This window comes from Cherax quadricarinatus, chromosome 2 (assembly GCF_038502225.1).
Source record: "Cherax quadricarinatus isolate ZL_2023a chromosome 2, ASM3850222v1, whole genome shotgun sequence".
Lineage (NCBI taxonomy): Eukaryota > Metazoa > Arthropoda > Malacostraca > Decapoda > Parastacidae > Cherax > Cherax quadricarinatus.
This window is the reverse complement of record NC_091293.1, coordinates 21,913,730-21,933,876: the sequence shown is the minus strand read 5'-3', so window position 1 is coordinate 21,933,876 and position 20,147 is coordinate 21,913,730. Positions and strand designations below refer to the sequence as shown.

General features: G+C 37.8%; 1 protein-coding gene across 1 annotated transcript in view; it reads left to right on the top strand.

Moving 5' to 3' along the window:
• LOC128693595 (probable ATP-dependent RNA helicase ddx17) overlaps positions 1 to 20,147 on the top strand; it is a gene marked incomplete at its 3' end in the record, with an annotated part of 50,792 nt that overhangs the window by 12,033 nt on the left and 18,612 nt on the right. Inside the window, 1 exon segment of the mRNA XM_070087610.1 lies at positions 10,017 to 10,082. Within this exon segment, the coding sequence (XP_069943711.1) occupies positions 10,018 to 10,082 (65 nt within the window).

Sequence of the window (20,147 nt, the reverse complement as noted above, 5' to 3'; positions counted from 1 at the left end):
TTTTTGATGAAAATCACCCTCACACAGCTACTGCAAGCCGTGTTGGCAACCTGTACACTGACAATGTTGTGAACCACTTTAGGAAAGTCATAAAGGAACGAGAGGTACAGGTCTCTATGGACAGATATGTTGTGTGACAGAAGTCCAGTGACTCTGAAGCTCGTCCTAGTGGCATTAACCGTTTGACTGTTTCAGGCCCCTCTCTGAAACTGTCATTCTATGTCGCTCAATTTTTGAAAAAAAAAAATTATTTTTTCTTATGAAATGATAGAGAATCTTTTCCCGATGGTAATGACACCAAAAGTTCGAAATTTGGTCGAAAACTCGTGGAATTATGCTCCCGCGAAGTTAGCGGTCTCGGCGACATATGCGTATCGGCGATTTCGCCGACTTTGAGCCCAATTTTCAGCCAATTCCATTGTTCCAGTTGACCAAACTCATAGCTATTTCTTTAGAACTCCATTTTATCTATCAGCTGAGTGCAAGAAACCTCCCATTTACTAATTTGGACTTCCCAATATGGTGGTCAGAAATTGGCAATTTGGCCAATTTCACGCAAAATAAAAAAGATGCCAATTTCAAAATAGGCTCCAGAATAAACAAGGTAGACATTCGTGGCACTAAAATAACATATGCTCTGTTCATTAGTCACATCTCTAGGCCCCTCTTATATTATTATTGCTTTCTATTTTGATTTTTTATTCATACAAAAAAATACAAAATTTACTGTTATGCAGACGACTGCATTATTGTAAAAATGGTATAAATAATATCAGTGCACTAGTGAAAGAATATTAGACTCCCCAGTTGACGTGTATTGGACGTGTGGTGTGATTTATTTACTCTTGAACATTGGTAAAAATCGAACATTTCCGCTACTTTGAGCTCAGTTTCAAGGTCGTTTTCATCGTAAAAGTAATGAAAATCGTCTCTATTTTTGTAATATGTTTTCCATTTTATCACCTAAGACCATAAAAACGCGAATACAACGATAAATACTATACGAAAATACACCTCAAAGTCGGCGTTTTATTCCAAAAAAACTATCAAGTTTTTTTTTTCTCATTACGCAATGTGGGCCTTCCAGCTTTCTCCCACTTGATTTGAAGCCGCTAGAATTATTGAGTATATATACGTCAGAAACATTGGCTCGTAAGACGTATTTATACGTCGAAAACAGTCAAAGGGTTAAAAGAACAAGGGAAGTAACCCCGGAAAAGGACTTGCTACCTCAAGTCCTAATGGAGGGGGATTCCCCTTCTAAACATTAAAAACTTCGACACTCTCCCCTCCTCCCATCCCATCAATCATCACCAGATCTTCATTAAAGGTAAGTGTCAATTATTCTATTGTGTTTATTCTATTTTTATTATTGCTATTGTAATTATTCTATTGCATTAAACTTAATATTTCATGTGGTAAAAGTTTTTTTTTCATACTTTTGGGTGTCTTGCACGGATTAATTTGATTTCCATTATTTCTTATGGGGAAAATTGATTCGCTTTCCGATAATTTTGCTTTACGATGAGCTCTCAGGAACGGATTAATGACGTGAACCGTGTATAGATTTCTAGCTTAGTGTGCCAGTCCATGTTTGTCACTGCTGCTGTGAAGTTATTAATGGCTGCATCATTGTGAAGTCTGAAAGTGACATTAGTAGTGTCTTGGGGTAATTTGCATATGGCTGTGTAACCAGGAATTGCATAGACGTCTGTAGTAACTTGTATCTTGGGTGGTATCTTGGGTGACTAACCCTCCGGTTTAAAAATCTGAACTGCTTTTTAGAAAGTCCCATTGTTATGCAGAACATTTTGGGCATCATTAAAACTAACTTATAATTACTAGACAATGAAACAATTATATTTAGTTTTGTAGACTGCGATAGTTTGCTCTATTAGGATATTACAAAGACCCCATTGGAAATAAGTCTCTGATTTTTTTGGGTTGTCCTGGGTAATTTACACACATACTTATGTGTACCTGTACCTAAATAAACTTACTTATATTTGACATTTTAAGTACTATAACAATTTGGTGTATGAATTGTGTTGTTTTGAGATTGTGTAATAATTTGGTACATTAGTATCGGAAAATATTGAGGTAGAACATACCTGGATAGGGTTTTCAGGGGCCAGTGCCCCCACAGCTCAGTCTGTGACCAGGCCTCTTGGTGGATCTGGGCCTGATCAACGAGGCTGTTATATCTGGCTGCACACAAACCAACGTACGAACCACAGCCTGGCTGGTCAAGTACTGACTTTAGGTGCCTGTCCAGCACCTTGAAGACAGTCAGGGGTCTATTGGTAATCCCCCTTATGTATGCTGGGAGGCAATTGAACAGTCTTGGGCCCCTGACACTTACTGTGTTGTCTTTTACCGTACTCGTGGTGCCCCTTCTTTTCACTGGGGGGGGATGTTGCATCTCCTGTCAAGTCTTTTGCTTTCGTATGGAGTGATTTTTGTGTGCAAATTTGATACTAATCCCTCTAGGATTTTCGAAGTGTATATTAGCATGTATCTTTCTCGCCTGCATTCCAGGGAATACAAGTCAAGGAACTTACACCATTCCCAGTAATTTATGTGCTGTATCATACTTCTGTGTGCTGTGAAGGTTTTCTGTACATTCCTCAGGTCAGCAATATCTCCTGTCTTGAAAGGGGCTGTTAGTATACAGCAATATTCTAGCCTAGAGAGAACAAGTGATTTGAAGAGAAACATCATGGGCTTGGCATCCCTAGTTTTGAAGGTTCTCATTATCCATCGTGTCATTTTTCTAGCAGATGTGGAAATCTTGTTAACTGCCCTTAAGGTAATCACTAACCTGGGCAATAGTGTTTGGGATTTAGCCAGCAAGGTTAGTCCCAATAGTTGAAGTCCCAGGTCTTTTTAATACAGTGGACCCCCAACATTCAATATTAATCCGTTCCTGAGAGCTCATCGAATGTCGAAAATATAGTCGAATTAATTTTCCCCATAAGAAATAATGGAAATCAAATTAATCCATGCAAGACACCCAAAAGTATGAAAAAAAAATTTTACCACATGAAATATTAAGTTTAATGCAATAGAATAATTACAATAACAACACTAACAATAGATTAATAACAGTAGAATAATTGACACTTACCTTTAATGAAGATCTGATGATGATTGATGGGATGGGAGGGGAGTGTGTGGATGGTGTTAGTGTTTAGAAGGGGAATCCCCTTCCATTAGGACTTGAACTGGCAGCCTCACCATGCCTTACCACACTGTGTATGCCACTACGATTCTTAAATCTTTCAGACCAACCTTTGCTGGCCTTAAATTCACTCACATCACCACTAGTTGCAGGCAATTTCTTTACCAAATCATCATGCACTCCGACACACGCACTCCACTTTTGTACTTTGCAATTATCTGTCTTCATTTCAATAGTCATTAGCACCTTTTTTCTCAAAGGGTTGGCACTAGAAGCTTTTTTGGGGCCCATGGTTACTTATTTTGCAGAAACAAGCACCAAAAACAGTGATACTATGGATAATATGGAATGTACCGAATGTATCCTTAGATGCGCGCACACTGGCTGGCTTGTAAACACTGGCACACACGGGGCAGTTCAGGCCACACGTGGACACGTCTCGTACGAATCGTATCGAATGTCGGGTTTTCCATCGAATGTCGAGGTGAAATTTTTGCGTTAAAATGCATTGAATGTCGGATTTATCGAATGTCGATGCCATCGAATGTCGGGGGTCCACTGTATTACCTTTATTTCTTGGAACCTGTTACTGTAGCATAATAAAATTGTTTAGATTATTTTAAGAATGGTAAGTGTTGATGTAGCTATACTTTTTTCTAATTCCTTGGGAATTATACCCATTCTGTATTAAGAACCTAAGAAAGGAGCACTGCAGAAAGCCTACTGTCCCATGCTAGCAGGTCAAAATCAAACCCACCCACACCTCCTCATGTACTTGCCTAATCTATTTTTAAAGCTTCCCAAGGTTTTCGCTTCAGTGATGCTACTTGGGAATTTGTTCCACTCATCCGCAACCCTATTACTAGACCACTGCTTTCCTGAACCCAGTGCTGCAAGTCCTGTCTTGGTTAGATATTTTTAGCATATTATTTATATTGTCTTTATTTGTGTCTTTCATTTATACACCTCAATCATTTATTCATCTCACAAATTCTACACCTTTTTAGAGAGTGCAGATTCAGTGCCCTTAATCTGTCCTTATAAGAAAGATTTCTGACATGTGGGATCATTTTTCTTATCCTTCTCTGTAAGTTTTCCAATGCATTTATGTCCATTCTTTAACCCTTTCAGGGTTAAAGAATGGACATAAAGGCCCTCTCCTAAACTAGTTCTCAGGGTCAAAAATTTTTCGTAAAAAAAAAAATATTTTTTTCTAATGGAATGATAGAGAATCTTTTCCCAATCATAATGACACCAAAAGTATGAAATTTGATGGAAAACTTATGGAATTATGCTCTCACAAAGTTAGCAGTCTCAACGACGTTTATGCATTGGCGATTTTGCCCACTTTGAGCCCTATTTTTGGCCAATTTCAGTGTATTAGTCGACAAAAATCATATCTATTTCGGTAGAACTCCATTTTCTCTATCAAATGAGTACAAGAAACCACCCATTTACCGATATCAAGTATCCAATAAAGTGGTCAGAAATTGGCAATTTTGCCAATTTCACACAAATTTCAGAAGATGCGAATTTCCAAATAGGGTCCAGAATAAGCAAGACAGACATTCCTGGCACTAAAATAACATTTTCTCTGTTCATTAGTCACGTCACCAGGAAAACTAGAATACAATCATAAATACCATACAAAAATACACTGCAAAGTTTGTTTTAAACCAAAAACACGGTCAAAGATTTTTTTTTCTCATGCACTGTGTGCTGCAGGATTTATTTTATACTGTGCACACTGACCACATAGACCCATTCTTTCATATGTAGGCCTACCAGCTTTCTCTCACTAGATTTGAAGGCGCTAGAATTTAGGCGTTCTAGTACAGTGGAACCTCAAAAATCGAACTTAATCTGTTCCAGGAGCTAGTTCTAAATTCGAAAAGTCTAAAATTCGAAGCAATATTTCCCATAAGAAATAATGGAAATACAATTAATCCGTTCCAGAAACCCAAAAATATTCACACAAAAAATACATATTATAGAGATTAATTAGTGTTACATACAACAAATACTACAGTTTTTAATTATGTATAGTAATACATATAAAATAACATTTTTACTTACCTTTATTGAAGAGTGGGGATGGCATCTGGAAGATAGGGAGGAGGAGAGAGGGAGTTGGGGTTAGTGTTTGGAAGGAGAATCCCCCTCCATGAGGACTTCAGGTAAAGCCCTCTCTGGGGCTACTTCCCTTCTGTCTTTTAATGCCACTAGGAGCAGCTTGAGAGTCACTGGACCCCTGTCTCACAAAATAACTGTCCACAGTCCTCTGTTTCTGTCGCCTCTTTAACATTTCCTTAAAATGGGACATGGTTCTGTCACTGAACTTGTTGCAAAGATGGCTTATTTCAGCTTGCTCAGGGTGGTACTTCTGCACAACATTTGGACATCATTCCACTTGGCACAAATCTCCTTAATCTTTGAAGAAGGCACCTCATCCACTCCCTATATTAACACCTTCGCAACATCAGCTTCCTTGATTCGTTCTTTCTTTGACAGGATAGAACCGATGGTCGACTTGTTTTTCCCATACATCCTGGCAAGCTCAACAAGTCTCACACCACTCATACTTCTGTATTATTTCCTACTTCACATCTGTGGTGTTTCTCACTTTCTTTACCACAGGGGTACCACTAGCAAGTCTCTTTGGGCCCATGGCAGCTTATTTCACAGTCCCACAAGCACTAAACACAACGAAATAATCGTAAAATGCGTGAATGAGAGCGCAGGTTAGTGTTCACTCAAGCATAAACAAAGCTAGACTTCTCACGGCGCCTGCGCGGGGACACGACAGAGCGGGCGGCAGACAGGTCTCGTACCTGGCGGTCCGAAAATAGGGGCGCGTTCGATAATAGGGGCACAGTTTGTCCGAAAAAATGGTCCTATTTTCGAAACGTTCGATATGTGATATGTTCGATTTTTGAGGTTCCACTGTATGTCAATAACCCTGGTGCGTAAGCCATACTAGTACGTCGGAAACCCTGAAAGGGTCAATACTGTGACCAGAACTGCACAGCATCATCTAAACGAGGTCTTACCAATAATATGTAGAGTTGAAGTATAACACAAGGATTCCTTTTATTTATATTTCTTGATATTGCAAGCATTTATGCACTACTTTCTTGTCTTTAGATTACTGCTAACCAGAACTCCTAAATCCTTTTTTTTTTCATTCATTCATTCATTCATTCATTCATTCATAGTGATTGACATCCACATAGAACTTTGTATATTAAGTTTAAACTTTTGAAGAGTGTGGAAGTGTGTTGTCTAGCACTAGATTGGGTAATCATTTGTACAGCTGCTTTTAGTTGAGCTATTATTGGCATTAGGTGATTTGCTGAAGTAGATCCCCAGGCACAAATACCATAGGTGAGGCAAGGATAGATTAGCGTAGTACAAAGTAAGTTCGTACTGCTGTTTGAAATACGAAGAGAACATACCTAGTGACATGAGTACCTTCATGTGCTGGATGTAGAGGTTAAATATAAAGTTGCTGTCAAGTTTCAGACCAAAGACTCTTTCCTTTGTTTGTCTTACAATAAGAGAACTGTTTTTTTTTTCTAACAATTGCCTTTATTTATTTATTTATTTAGTAATTTTAGCATACATACAGAGGTACAAAAAAAAATACAGGTAAGAGCAGCATGCCAAAGCCACTTGTATGCATAGCATTACAGGCTGGCTTAAAATTAACTTAAGATTAACTAAGCAATGATGTAATCAGTGATAAAACATTATTGTAAACAGATAACTATAAAGCACAAGTGAGTATTACAAAGACAGGTCATATGGTTGCATACATTGCTGTACATTCAGTCGAATGGAGTATTCTGTTAGGTTGTGTATTTAAAAAATAACAAAGTTAGATTGGGTCTTAGGTTTAACATTTATGTGATATAATTGTGAGAAACATTTAAGATATACAATTTATAAGGTTCAGTTGTTAATCATATTTTAGTTGGACATTTGCAGCTCTGTTCCCAAACATTGTGTAGAAGGTCTTTTCAATATTAAAAGTGAGTTTACTGGTAATTTTTCAGGTTAATATCTTCATGAGCTCCTATTAACAAGTGTTAGTGAGAGAATTTGATACAGTACTTGCTATCATCCTTTACCTCATCCTCATATCTGAAATAGACAGAGAGGTAAGCCACAGCACCATGTCCTCCTTTGCTGATGCCAGAATTTGCATGAGTGTCATCCATCGAGGACACTGCAAATCTCCAAGCAGACATCAGACATTAACCAAGTCTTTAAATGGGCATCAGAAAACAATATGAAGTTTAATGAAGACAAATTTCAGTTAGTACTTTGCTATGGAAAACTCTAGGAAATAGAAACTGGATTGAAGTATAAAATAAATTCCAATCACACAATAGAATGAAAGCTAACGTGAAGGACCTGGGAGTGGTACTGTCAGAGAATCTCACTTTCAAAGATCACAATAATGTATCTACCACATCTACTACGAGAATGATAAGATGGATAATGAGAACCTTCAAAACTAGGGATGCCAATACAATGATGATACTCTTCAAGTCGCTTGTTCTCTCTGGGCTGGATATTACTGTACACTAATGGCCCCTTTTAAGGCAGGCAAAATTTCAGACCTGGAGAATATTCAGAGAACTTTCACTGCAAATATAAATACAACAAAGCACCTTAATTACTGGGAATGGTTGAAGTCTCTTGATCAGTATGTCTTGGAACACAGGTGTGCTAGATACATAATACAGTGGAACCACAGTATGTGACCTTAATTCATTCCAGAAGGCTGTTCGAGTGCTATTCCATTTGAATATCAAACAAGTTCTTCCCAACCAGTTTTCTGTTTGTTGGCTGTCATCACTAATCTTCATAGGCCCCATGGTGACTTATTTCTTCATATGATACAAAAACACCAAAAAATGCAAAGAAACACGAAATAGTTTACAGCGAAGTTCTGGCAGGTCATATTTGTTTGGTCGAGTGCTGAGCTTTGTTTGAGTAGGGAGCTAGTCGTATACTGAGGTTCCACTGTATACATTTGGAAAATCCTAGAGAGACTAGTCCTAAATCTGCACATGGAAATCACTCTCTTTGGAGGCAAAAGACTCTGCAGGTGGTGCAACATCCCCCCAATGAAAAGCAGGGCTGCTGTGAGTACGCTAAGAGACAACACAACAGGTGTCAGGGGCCCCAAGACTGTTCAACTGCCTCCCACCTAACATAAGGGGATAACCAGTCAACCTCCCAAATGGTCAGTACCTGACCGGCTGGACTGTGATTCGTATGTCAGTTTGCATGCGGCCAGCAGTAACAGTAGCTGAGCAGGCCCTGATCCACTCTGAGGCCTGGTCATGGACCAGGCCACAGGGGCATTAACCCTTAGAACACCTTCCAGGTATATTCCAGGTACTGAGTGAGATGATGAAAGTTGTCATCTGCAAACAGAACAGGTTTAAGTGATTGAGAATGCATTGGGAAGATCATTGACATGGATGAGGAAAAGCAGAGGACCTGAGTTGATAGGCCAAGTTGACAAGGTTGTGTCATTAATGGAGACGTGTTGCTGTCTGCCAGAAAGGTAAGGTGTTCAGTAAGACAGTGCAGGATATTATGATGTACCATTTCAGAACCTTTCCTAAGGTCTAGGAAGAGGCTCATTGAATATCTGTCATTTACAGGAGATGGTTCGATTAACTTTAGTAATAGAACACCTGCATATATCAAGTGTTCCTAGAATCTAGCCCTAGTGGCCCTACACTGGTGTTGAAAATTTAAAGCCAATTGGCTAAGGCTTTCTTATATTATGAGTGAAATGAAAACGGAAAAGTAATCTGGTAACAACTTTAATGTTTCCTTTGGGTATGCCTAATAATAATAAATAATAATATAGTAATAGTTGTTATTTGTTGGTAGTGGTGTTTGCTGTTAGTGTTGGTGTTTGTCGTTGTTGCTTTATGTTGTTTATTGTTGGTTTTGTTTTGTTGGTGCTGTTTGTTGATTTTTTATTGATTTATTTAGTATTTTCATATCCAGCAATTCCTATCCCTTTATTTAATTAACAGGGCTGTGGAGTTAGCACATAAACCTTTGAATCTGTTTCCATTTATGGCACCTCCAACTCTGACTCCTTCAGTTGTTTTTTCCGACTCCGGTAACCCAAGAACTGCTTCCAACTCAGACTCCACAGCCCTGTTAACTAACCTATTTTTAAAGCTCCTAAACTGCTCACTTCATGACACTCCTCACAACAAACCCCTTCCTCCCCATTCTTTCCCTTACACTGAGTTGCCTTAACACAGTGGTGAGGTTATGAGTAGTTTGTGCCCTTGGGTAGGGGCTTTGTTTCTTGGAGGGATGCCACACTACGTATTACTTGGATAACTGATCCCATCATCATTCTCAGCATGTCGGGGCAAATTTCTACCATGTAACTTTTTGAAAAATATTTGTATGTACACCCACCATCCGACTTATGACCTGCTCGACATACGACCACTCGACTTACGACCATGTTTTTTATGCCAAATTCCTGGGAAATAAACAACTGTTTGTGTTGTACACAGTGTTTATCCTAAGCCTTACAGTATGAAATACAGTACTAACAGCATAAAAAGTAAAGTAAAAAATGAAATACCAAAATAAAACAATAAAATAAAATCAATACAAAAGTGTGATGTTGATATTCAGTAGTAAGGTTCGACTTACGTCCATTTTGGCTTACAACCGGTTGGTGGGAACCAAGCTTGGACATAAGTCGGATGGTACCTGTATTTTGCATTAAAAAAAAAATGCTTGTGGTGATGAAGGTTTAATGAGAAATATTTTCTTTCAGGATGCCGGAACGTTACCATAGGGATTCGTACAGTACTAGTTATGGTGCAGGATCTAGAAGAGAAAGGTATGCAGTAATTATTTTGGCCCATGCAAGTTAGGTCATACTCAAATCAGTACATTTTTCTAATTTGTGAAACTACTGATATTACTCTTTTTAATGACATGTGGCAATTTGTTTCACTCGTCTATGATTCTGTTGCCAAACTAGGGCTTTTATCTTTCCCAAATTTAAATTTGCCCAACTTCAGTGCTGTTGAATCCTACTAGTTCTGTACTATCACTTTTGGTATTGCACTTTATTTCCTACTTTTATGACTTTCTGTTGAGTGCAAGTTCAGACAGAGCCTTTAGTGTGTCTTTGTCAGAAAGATTTCTGTCAGTTTTCCACTGCATTTATTACTACAGCCTCTCCTCACTTAACGATGGAGTTCCGCTCCTAAGACCCCATTGTTAAACGAATTCGTTGCTATGTGAGGAGCATATTATAATGGTAGTGAGTTGGTGTAAACCATCTTTGATATTGTTTTAATGTCACCTTTGCACCATTTATAACATTTTTGGTATATTTTAAATGTTTTTACAATAGTGTACTGCATATTGAAATAAACAGAATATAGGAAATAAGCTCTGATATACATTATTTAGGTATGAATACTGGTCAGGGAGCCCCTCATAAGTCCAAGGCATTGGTAAAGGAATACAGTAGGGCCCCGCTTTACGGCATTTTGCTTTACAGCGTTCCACTAATACGGTCATTTCAAATTATGACCAAAACTCTATACTCCTCCTCCTACCTAACTTTCTAATACGGTCACTGCGACCCGGTTTGTTTACATTCTATGTGAGATCAGTAAGCACTATATTTCTCCATTGTGTCTGGAAACTCCAAAATTTAAAGTGTTTTTAAAAATTATTTCATATTTTATATGTACTCTGATAATTATACTTATGTATACCTGTACCTAAATAAACTTACACACTGTGCTGGCATGCAGGTACACATTAAAATCAGTGAGAGTGTCTTATGTCTCGAGATGCCGTATTAGTAATGATAATCACTGAGTATCATTAAATGTCGTCTGTTAGGTTAATATACATATTTTCATTAATCAATCTATGATATTTTTTCAAATTTATATAATAAATACAATACATAACATACAAAGATGATAAATACACCCCACAGTAGAATAAATAAACATAAATATGATATGTGGTAGCCAGACGACTTGTACGAGTTATGCCATATTAGTAATAATAATAATAATAATAATAATAATAATAATAATCACCAAGTCTCATTATTTATTATACACATTTATTATACATATTTATTATACACATTTTCTTTAATCCATCTATGATATTTTTTCAGAATTATATAATAAACACGATACATAACATATAAAGATGATAAATACACCCCACGGTAAAATAAACATAAATATGAGATGTGGTAGCCAGATGACTTGTACAAGTGACGGCACGAATAACATTTTCTCTAGTCCAACATTAAAGAAACTGTGTTGCTGGGGGTAACTGTAGAAAATTATTCCCTTTGTATGTAAGTTTATTCAGGTATACACAAATACAGTTACATAGTTTATCATACATAGCAGCATGTGTAAAGTACCTAGGATAACCCCAAAAAAGTCAGAGTGACTTATGTATTTCCAATCCCTTCACTAAGAGTGTCATTTCTTCTAAAATTGGTGTTACATGAGAATGGGAGTGTTCCTCTTTATTTATTCTACTGTATCAATGTAGAGACAACTTGTACACAATGTAACTTGTACACAAACCAGACGTGTACACCTGGTTTGTTTACAAAACTTGCATTTGCCTGGTTTGTTTACATAACTCTGCACCTGTCCTCCCTCGTGTACTTATTCTCTCTCTCATTTATTCGTTTTATCTTGTTTACTCTCCCCTGACCCTACATTAAGACTACAAATATTTTTAGGTAAGTAATGAGTGAACTGTATGTGCATTTTATCGCTCTGGGACACTTAAATGTCATAGAATACTATTATGTATGGGTGGAATGGCCTGGTATAGCAGCCCGGCTGGCTACCATACATACCACACTTGATTTCTTACAATAAATGCTACTCATCTAACCGTAGATTAAGACTACAAATATTTTAAGGCAAGTAATAAGTGAACTGTGTATATGCATTTTATCGCTCTGGGATGTTTAAATGTAATAGAATATTATGTGTAGGTGGGGTGGCCTGGTATGGTAGCCCGGCTGACTACCATACATACCACACTTAATTTCTTACAATAAATACTACTCATCTCACCCTAGATTAAGACTACAAATATTTTAAGGTAAGTAATGAGTGTACTATGTGTGTATTTTACTTTTTTATTGTTTTTTAATGCCTAGTTCTATTGCTAAGTTAATGTTAATGTAAACTTGTTATCTAGTATTTGTAAGATAAGAGAGAGATAAGATAAGATTTCGTTCGGATTTTTAACCCCGGAGGGTTAGCCACCCAGGATAACCCAAGAAAGTCAGTGCGTCATCGAGGACTGTCTAACTTATTTCCATTGGGGTCCTTAATCTTGTCCCCCAGGATGCGACCCACACCAGTTGACTAACACCCAGGTACCTATTTGCTGCTAGGTGAACAGGACAACAGGTGTAAGGAAACGTGTCGAATGTTTCCACCCGCCGGGAATCGAACCCGGGCCCTCCGTGTGTGAAGCGGGAGCTTTAGCCACCAGGCCACCGGGCCACCATATATGCATTTATAAGTGGATAAAAGGGTGTTCCATTTCACGGCGGTAGCCTGGAACCTAACCTGCCGTGTAAGTGCAGCCCTACTGTATGTAGCTAAGTAAGGAGAGCCTTTAGCGCTTGATTATAATATAATTTGGAGACCAGAAAGGAACCAAATGTTCAGAATGAGGCATAACCCATGAGATATACAGTAGTTTTACAATCTTGGGTTTCAGTTACAGTAGGGACCCGCTTTACGGCATTTTGCCTTACGGCATTCCGCTAGTACGGCAGTTTCAAATTATGACCAAAATTCGCTATACGACACCCTGTCTTTCTAATACGGTGCACCCCAACTGATTTGTTTACATTCTCCATGAGCACCTCTCTCTATTGTGTCTGGAAACTTTTCAAAATTTCAAGTGTTTTAAAGTTATTGCATATTTTATATGTACTCTGATAATTATACTTACGTTTACCTATACCTAAATGCAACCTCTCCTCACTTAATGGTAGTGGGTTTATGTCAGCCATCTTTGATATAAGTTAGTGTGCCTGAAATTCCTCGGTATGATAGTGGCTTTCATTGCACTTAGCAAATCAGTATTGTAATTACACTTTGTAAACTATTTATTTTATTTATTTAGTAATTTTAGCATACATACAGAGGTACAAAAAATACAGGTAAGAGCAGCATGCCAAAGCCACTTATATGCATAGCATTACGGGCTGGCTTAAAATTAACTTAAGATTAACTAAGCAATGATGAAATCAGTGATAAAACATTATTGTAAACAGATAACTATAAAGCACAAATGAGTATTACAAAGACAGGTCATATGGTTGCATGCATTGCTGTACATTCAGTCGAATGGAGTATTCTGTTAGGTAGTGTATTTAAAAAAATAACAAAGTTAGATTGGGTCCTAGGTTTAACATTTGTGTGATATAATTGTGAGTAACATATAGGATATACAATTTATAAGGTTCAGTTATTCAGTATTTAATTGGTTTTGAGTGAGTAAGTGATCTTTGAGAAGAGACTTGAATTTATAAACAGGTAGTGTTTCTTTTATATTTACAGGTAATGAATTCCAGATTTTAGGGCCTTTTATGTGCATTGAGTTTTTGCATAGCGTGAAATGGACACGAGGAACATCAAAGAGTGATCTGTGCCTTGTGTTATGGTCATGTGTTCTGTTGAGGTTGGCAAGGAGATGTTTGAGGGGAGGGTTAATATCAGAGTTAAGTGTTCTATGTATGTAATAGGTGCAGTAATAAGTACGGATGTTTTGTATGGTGAGTAGGTTGAGTGTTTTGAATATTGGTGGAGTGTGCTGCCTGTAGTGAGAATTTGTTATCATTCTAACTGCAGCCTTTTGTTGGGTAATTAGTGGTCTGAGATGGTTAATTGTTGTTGAGCCCCATGCACAAATTCCATAGGTGAGATAGGGGTAAATAAGAGAGTGAAAAAGGGCCAGGAGGGCTGACTGGAACATAGTACCGTATCTTCGATAGTATGCCTACAGTCTTGGAAATTTTCTTAGAAATTTGTTGTATATGTGTATGAAATTTGAGTCTATTATCAAGGTGGATTCCTAAGAATTTTCCCTCTGTTAGCTTTGTGATAGGTGATCTGTTTATCGTTATGTTAAGAGGTACATCTGTAGCTCTGTTACCAAACTGAATGAAGTAGGTTTTGTCAATGTTTAGTGTAAGTTTGTTAGTCCTCATCCAGGTAGATATTTTCTGTAATTCGGTATTTACAGTATTGGCTAGCGTGACTGGGCTCGGGTGAGAGAAGACGTATGTAGTGTCATCTGCAAATAGTGTGGGTTTGAGTAGTTGTGATGCATTTGGTAGGTCATTTATGTATATGAGAAAGAGAAGAGGGCCTAGGACACTTACCTGTGGGACACCAACTGTAATTGGTTGAACGGAAGAGCTTGCCCCATTTGCGTACACATATTGGCTTCTGTTGCTGAGGTATGACTTGAGGTAGTTGAGGGAGTGCCCTCTAATACCATTGTGTGACAATTTTACGTGGAGCAGGTTATGGTCAACTGTATCAAAAGCTTTACGTAAGTCAATGAAGATCCCCAGTGGGACTTCTTTTTTCTCTATTGCAGTGTATATATGTTCTAGCATGTGTATAATAGCATCATTAGTATTTTTATTAGGCCTGAATCCAAATTGGCAGGGGTTGAGAATGTTTTGGGAGATGAGGTAGGAGTAGATTCGTTTATAGATTAATTTTTCGAAGATTTTTGAGAGAGGGTGTAAATTGGATATTGGCCTATAGTTATTCAACTCTGTTTGGTCTCCTCCTTTATGGATCGGGGTGACCCTTGCTATTTTGAGAGCTGTAGGGAAGGTGGAGGATTCAATGGATTTGTTAAAGAGTGTTGCAATGATTGGTGATAGTACTTGTGACACTTTTTTGTATATAAAGGGTGGTAACGTATTTAAATCTCCTGCCTTGTTTTTTAGTGTGTTGATAATAAGGGAGACTTTGTATGGGTTAGTCAGAGCTAGGAACAGTGTGTTAGGGTAGTTGCCAGTGAGGTAGTCATTTGGTGGGGTATCTGAGCTTGGGATTTTATTGGCAAGGTTTTGTCCTATAGTGGAGAAGAAATCATTGAGTCTGTTTGCTGTTTCTGTTGGTGGGAGTTGGGGTTCATCTGATTTTGCTAATTTTATTTCGCTATTTCGTGATATCTTTTTTGTTCCCAGAATTTCTGATAGGGTCTTCCAGGTCTTTTTTATATCACCTCGTAAGTTGGATAATCTGTTCTCACAATACAGTTTTTTTGCCCTTCTTATCAGGCTGGTTAGGATTGACGAGTAACGTTTTGTTTGGTCTCTGGTTATGTGACCCATTCTGTACTGTTTTTCATATCGGTGTTTTGTATTTATGGATTTGAGAATGCTGGGTGTTAGCCAGGGACTGTTCAGTCTCTTAGCTGTCATCTGTTTAGTTTTTTTTAGGGCAGTGCTTGTTATAGAGGTATTGGGTGTTTTTTAGAAAATTATTTAAACATTCGTCAATATCTGTATAGATTTCTAGCTCAGTGTGCCAGTCAATGTTTGTTACTGCTGTTGTGAAGTTATAAATGGCTGCCTCATTGTGAAGTCTGAAGGTGACTTTAGTAGTGTCTTGGGGTATTTTACCAAGAGTTGTTATGAGGAAAGTAGGGTAGTGGTCTGTGGTATTATCTGTGATTATGCCTGATCTTAAGGGGGATATGGTGTTGGTCCAGATGTGGTCAAGTAGGGAAACACTAGTCTCTGTAACTCTTGTAGGTTTTGTTACTGTTGGTAGCAACATGCAGTTACTCATTGTGTTTGTGAATTCAGTAACGTATGGGTCCTGGTCTTGCAGGAGATTTACATTGAAGTCACCTGAGAGTAGTAAGTGATCTTTGTTCATGCGTGCATCAGTTATCATACTTCCTAGGTTTTGACTAAATTGGCTAATGTTTGATTGTGGAACTCTGTAGATGTTTATCACTGTGAGAGGTTTTTGTAGGTATTTGGATTTGAATTTAGCTATTATATATTCCCCATGTTCATCCCTTGTGCAAGTATTAGTGATACATTCTAGTTGGTCTGAGTAGTATATAGCTGTGCCACCCCCTTGTTGGTCTGGCCTATAGTTGTGTATGGCTGTGTAATCAGGAATGGCATAGACATCTGTAGTATCAGGCTTTAGCCAGGTTTCAGTTAGTGTAATGATGGACATATTGGCATGCAAGGAATTTAGTAATGCTATGAGGTCATCGTAATGCTTGCTTAAAGATCTGATATTGTAGTTAAAGATAGTTATGTTGTTGTTGGCACTGAGAAGTGCCTTTTGATTGTTCTGCTGTGTAGTAATTACAGTAACTGTTTGAATCATTTAAGACAGTCATTAAATAAGAGGTTGGTATCAGGATCAATGCTTGTAATCATAAGATTTGTAGTGAATCTATAGTTAGAATTAAGTATAAAACAAAGTAAATATTCTAAAGCTAAAAAAATAGCACCTGAATTATTTAACAATTGTAAAAATAATGAGCTAAGGTAGGTTTTTAAAGCTAAAATAAAGGAGACAATATAAAAGGGACTAAAATAATTTGTGGTGAACAAATAAAGTGATGATCAAATAATGGAGCTTGGGAATATGATCGTAGGTAGTTCTTTAAAGGTAATTATTTAAAGTTAGAATTATAATATAAAATTATAATATAAAAGGGACTAATATAAGTTGTGGTGAACAATAAAGTGGTAATCAAATAATTGCAATAAGGTCTAATATAATGACTTTTGTGGAGTCTGTTTTGAGCTAGAATGAGCTATAGTACAACTAGATTTAATCTAATAATATAACAATACAAATTAAAAATAGCACCAGTCTCTCACTAGTAATTGCAATATGGTCTAATATAATGAATTTGGTATTGACTATAGTACAACTGAGTTTAATCTAATAATATAAAAAGGCACAAGACTCTCAGTTGTAATTGCACTAAGGTCTTATATAAGTTGTTTACAAGAATTAGAGTATAACTAGATTTAAATTGACAAGATAAAATATACAAGTTAAGGTAGCAAAAGAATAAAAAAAGTAGAAAAAAAAATATATGAGGTAGTTGGTACTAGTTAGCAAAAGATTAGTTAAGGGCCTTGAACAATAATATAATTGAAATATACACTAATTGCACACACAATATAGTCACTAAGATATGAAAACAATCTTAGAGTAGGAATTATAATATAAACTTATAAAAATACAAATTGAAATGGTACTTGCAATTGCACTAGAGTCTGGTATAGGTTGTTGACAAGATCAAGAGTATAACTAGATTTAAGTTGACAAAATATAATTCACAATTAAAGTACCAAAAGAATAATAGTAAAAAATAACAATGGTAATGTCTTGGTTATAATATGATAGTAAGATGGTAGACAGGTACACAGGTACAAAGGATAATATAAAGGTTGGAGTTGAATATACAAACTTGATAATTTGGCAACAAAATGTTATGGGAAGTATAAAATAATGTTTAATGTACAAAAGTAAAATTGACTGGTAGTAAATATGGTGTTTAATAAAATTTTAGTAAGTAATAATGATTACGAAAAAAGTGAAAAAGTAATGTTTATTTCATTCAATATTGCACTGGTAGTTATACTAGAGGTTATATGGCAGTACAAGGTAATTAAGAGTACTCTAAGATAGTAAATGTGGTATTAAAACAGGTAAAGGTAATTAGACAAGTAATGGTTATTAAATGTCAAAAATGTTGAGAGTAAATTGAAATTATAGTAAAAATGATAATTATTAATTTTAGTAAGTAATATCAATTGATAGTATTTAAAAAAATATGAGGTAGTAATATGGACAGAGAAAGTATCAATTCAGCTAATGTTTAAGCAAACAATAGTAAATAAGAAAATTACATAAGGTGACTTATGCTTACTAGTAAAATCACAAAATGAGGTAGTTGATTATTTAATTACTAAGAGATTGTACAATGAAATTTGAACAATAATGGAGCAAAACATTCACTACACTACGTAGGCTTTTAGGTTGGACATTGTTTAGTTATTCCCTGAGAAATCGTGATAGATCATTCTCGTTCGTTATTGTGTACAGTTGACCTACATTTGTTTTCCTAACAAGAATTTTCCCATCTCGTGTGAAGCATTGGTGTATTGTCATTATTCTCCCGCTTAAGTTTTCTGACTATACATGGAAATAGACTCCTTATAACATGTCAGTCACACATTGTAAACTTTGCAAAGAAATAAAAATTTGAATTTGAAAGTGTGTAATAATAATCACTTGCAGGCACATGAAATGTCTTGTTTATGTTAATACATTGGACCCTTGACTTATGATACTAATCCGTTTCAGAGAGCTCATCGTTAGACGAAATTATCGTAAGTTGAATTAATTTTCCCCATAAGAAATAATTGAAAGCCAATTAATCCGTTACAGACACCCACAAGTATGAATTTTTTTTTTTTTACCACATGAAATATGCATTTTCCTACACACAAAAAGAAGGATACATTCACAATATACTGTACTAAATGAAGAATAAATAACACTTACCTTTATTGAAGATGTAGTGATGAGTGATGAGACACTGTTTCTCTTGAACACACGGGGATTTTCAGAGTGATACTTAAGTAAAGGCTTCAATTTGCAATCCCCACTAGTACAAGAAGACATGAGAGTTAGCCTGTCTTTCACAGGCTTGTGTCCTGGGAGTGCCTTTTCCTCCTGAGTAATGTAGGTCCTGTTTGGCATTTTCTTCCAGAACACTCCTGTTTCTTCACAAACACTTGTTGGGGTTGGAATTTTTCAGCTTCACCATGCCTTATCACACTGTATATGTCACTGCGATTCTTAAATCTCTCAAACCAACCTTTACTGTCCTTAAATTCACCAATATGAGCACTGGTTTCAGGCATTTTTTCCTGTTCACCTGGGTATTAGTCGACTAGTGTAGGTCGCATCCTGGGGGACAAGATTAAGGACCCCAATGGAAATAAGTTAGACAGTCCTCGATGATGCACTGACTTTCTTGGGTTATCCTGGGTGGCTAACCCTCTGGGGTTAATTGTTTCTCTGTAATTGTTTCTCGTTAAGCCACACCAACAACAGTCTCTCCACATCTTCGAGTAGTTCAGTTGATGGTGGTGCAGCAGCAGCTGACCGTGGTACAGCAGCAGCAGCAGCTGACCATGATACAGCAGCCGACCATGATACAGCAGCAGCAGCAGCTGACCGTGGTACCGCAGCAGCAGCAGCTAACCGTGGTACAGCAACAGCAGCAGCTGACCGTGGTACAGCAGCACCTAACCATGGTGCAGCAGCAGCAGCTGTCTGTGGTACAGCAGCAGCTGACCGTGGTACAGCAGCAGCTGTCCGTGGTGCAGCAGCAGCTGTCCGTGGTGCAGCAGCAGCTGTCCGTGGTGCAGCAGCATCTGACCGTGGTGCAGCAGCATCTGACCGTGGTGCAGCAGCAGCTGACCATGGTACAGCAGCAGCTGACAGTGGTGCAGCAACAGCCGATGGCGGTGCAGCAGCAGCTGTCCGTGGTGCAGCAACAGCCGATGGTGGTGCAGCAGCAGCTGTCCGTGGTGCAGCAGCAGCTGACGGTGGTGCAGCAGCAGCTGACCGTGGTGCAGCAGCAGCAGCTGACAGTGGTGCAGCAACAGCCGATGGTGGTGCAGCAGCAGCTGACCGTGGCGCAGCAGCAGCTGACGGTGGTGCAGCAACAGCTGACGATGGTGCAGCAACAGCCGATGGTGGTGCAGCAGCAGCTGACCGTGGCGCAGCAGCAGCTGACAGTGGTGCAGCAACAGCCGATGGTGATGCAGCAGCAGCTGACCGTGGCGCAGCAGCAG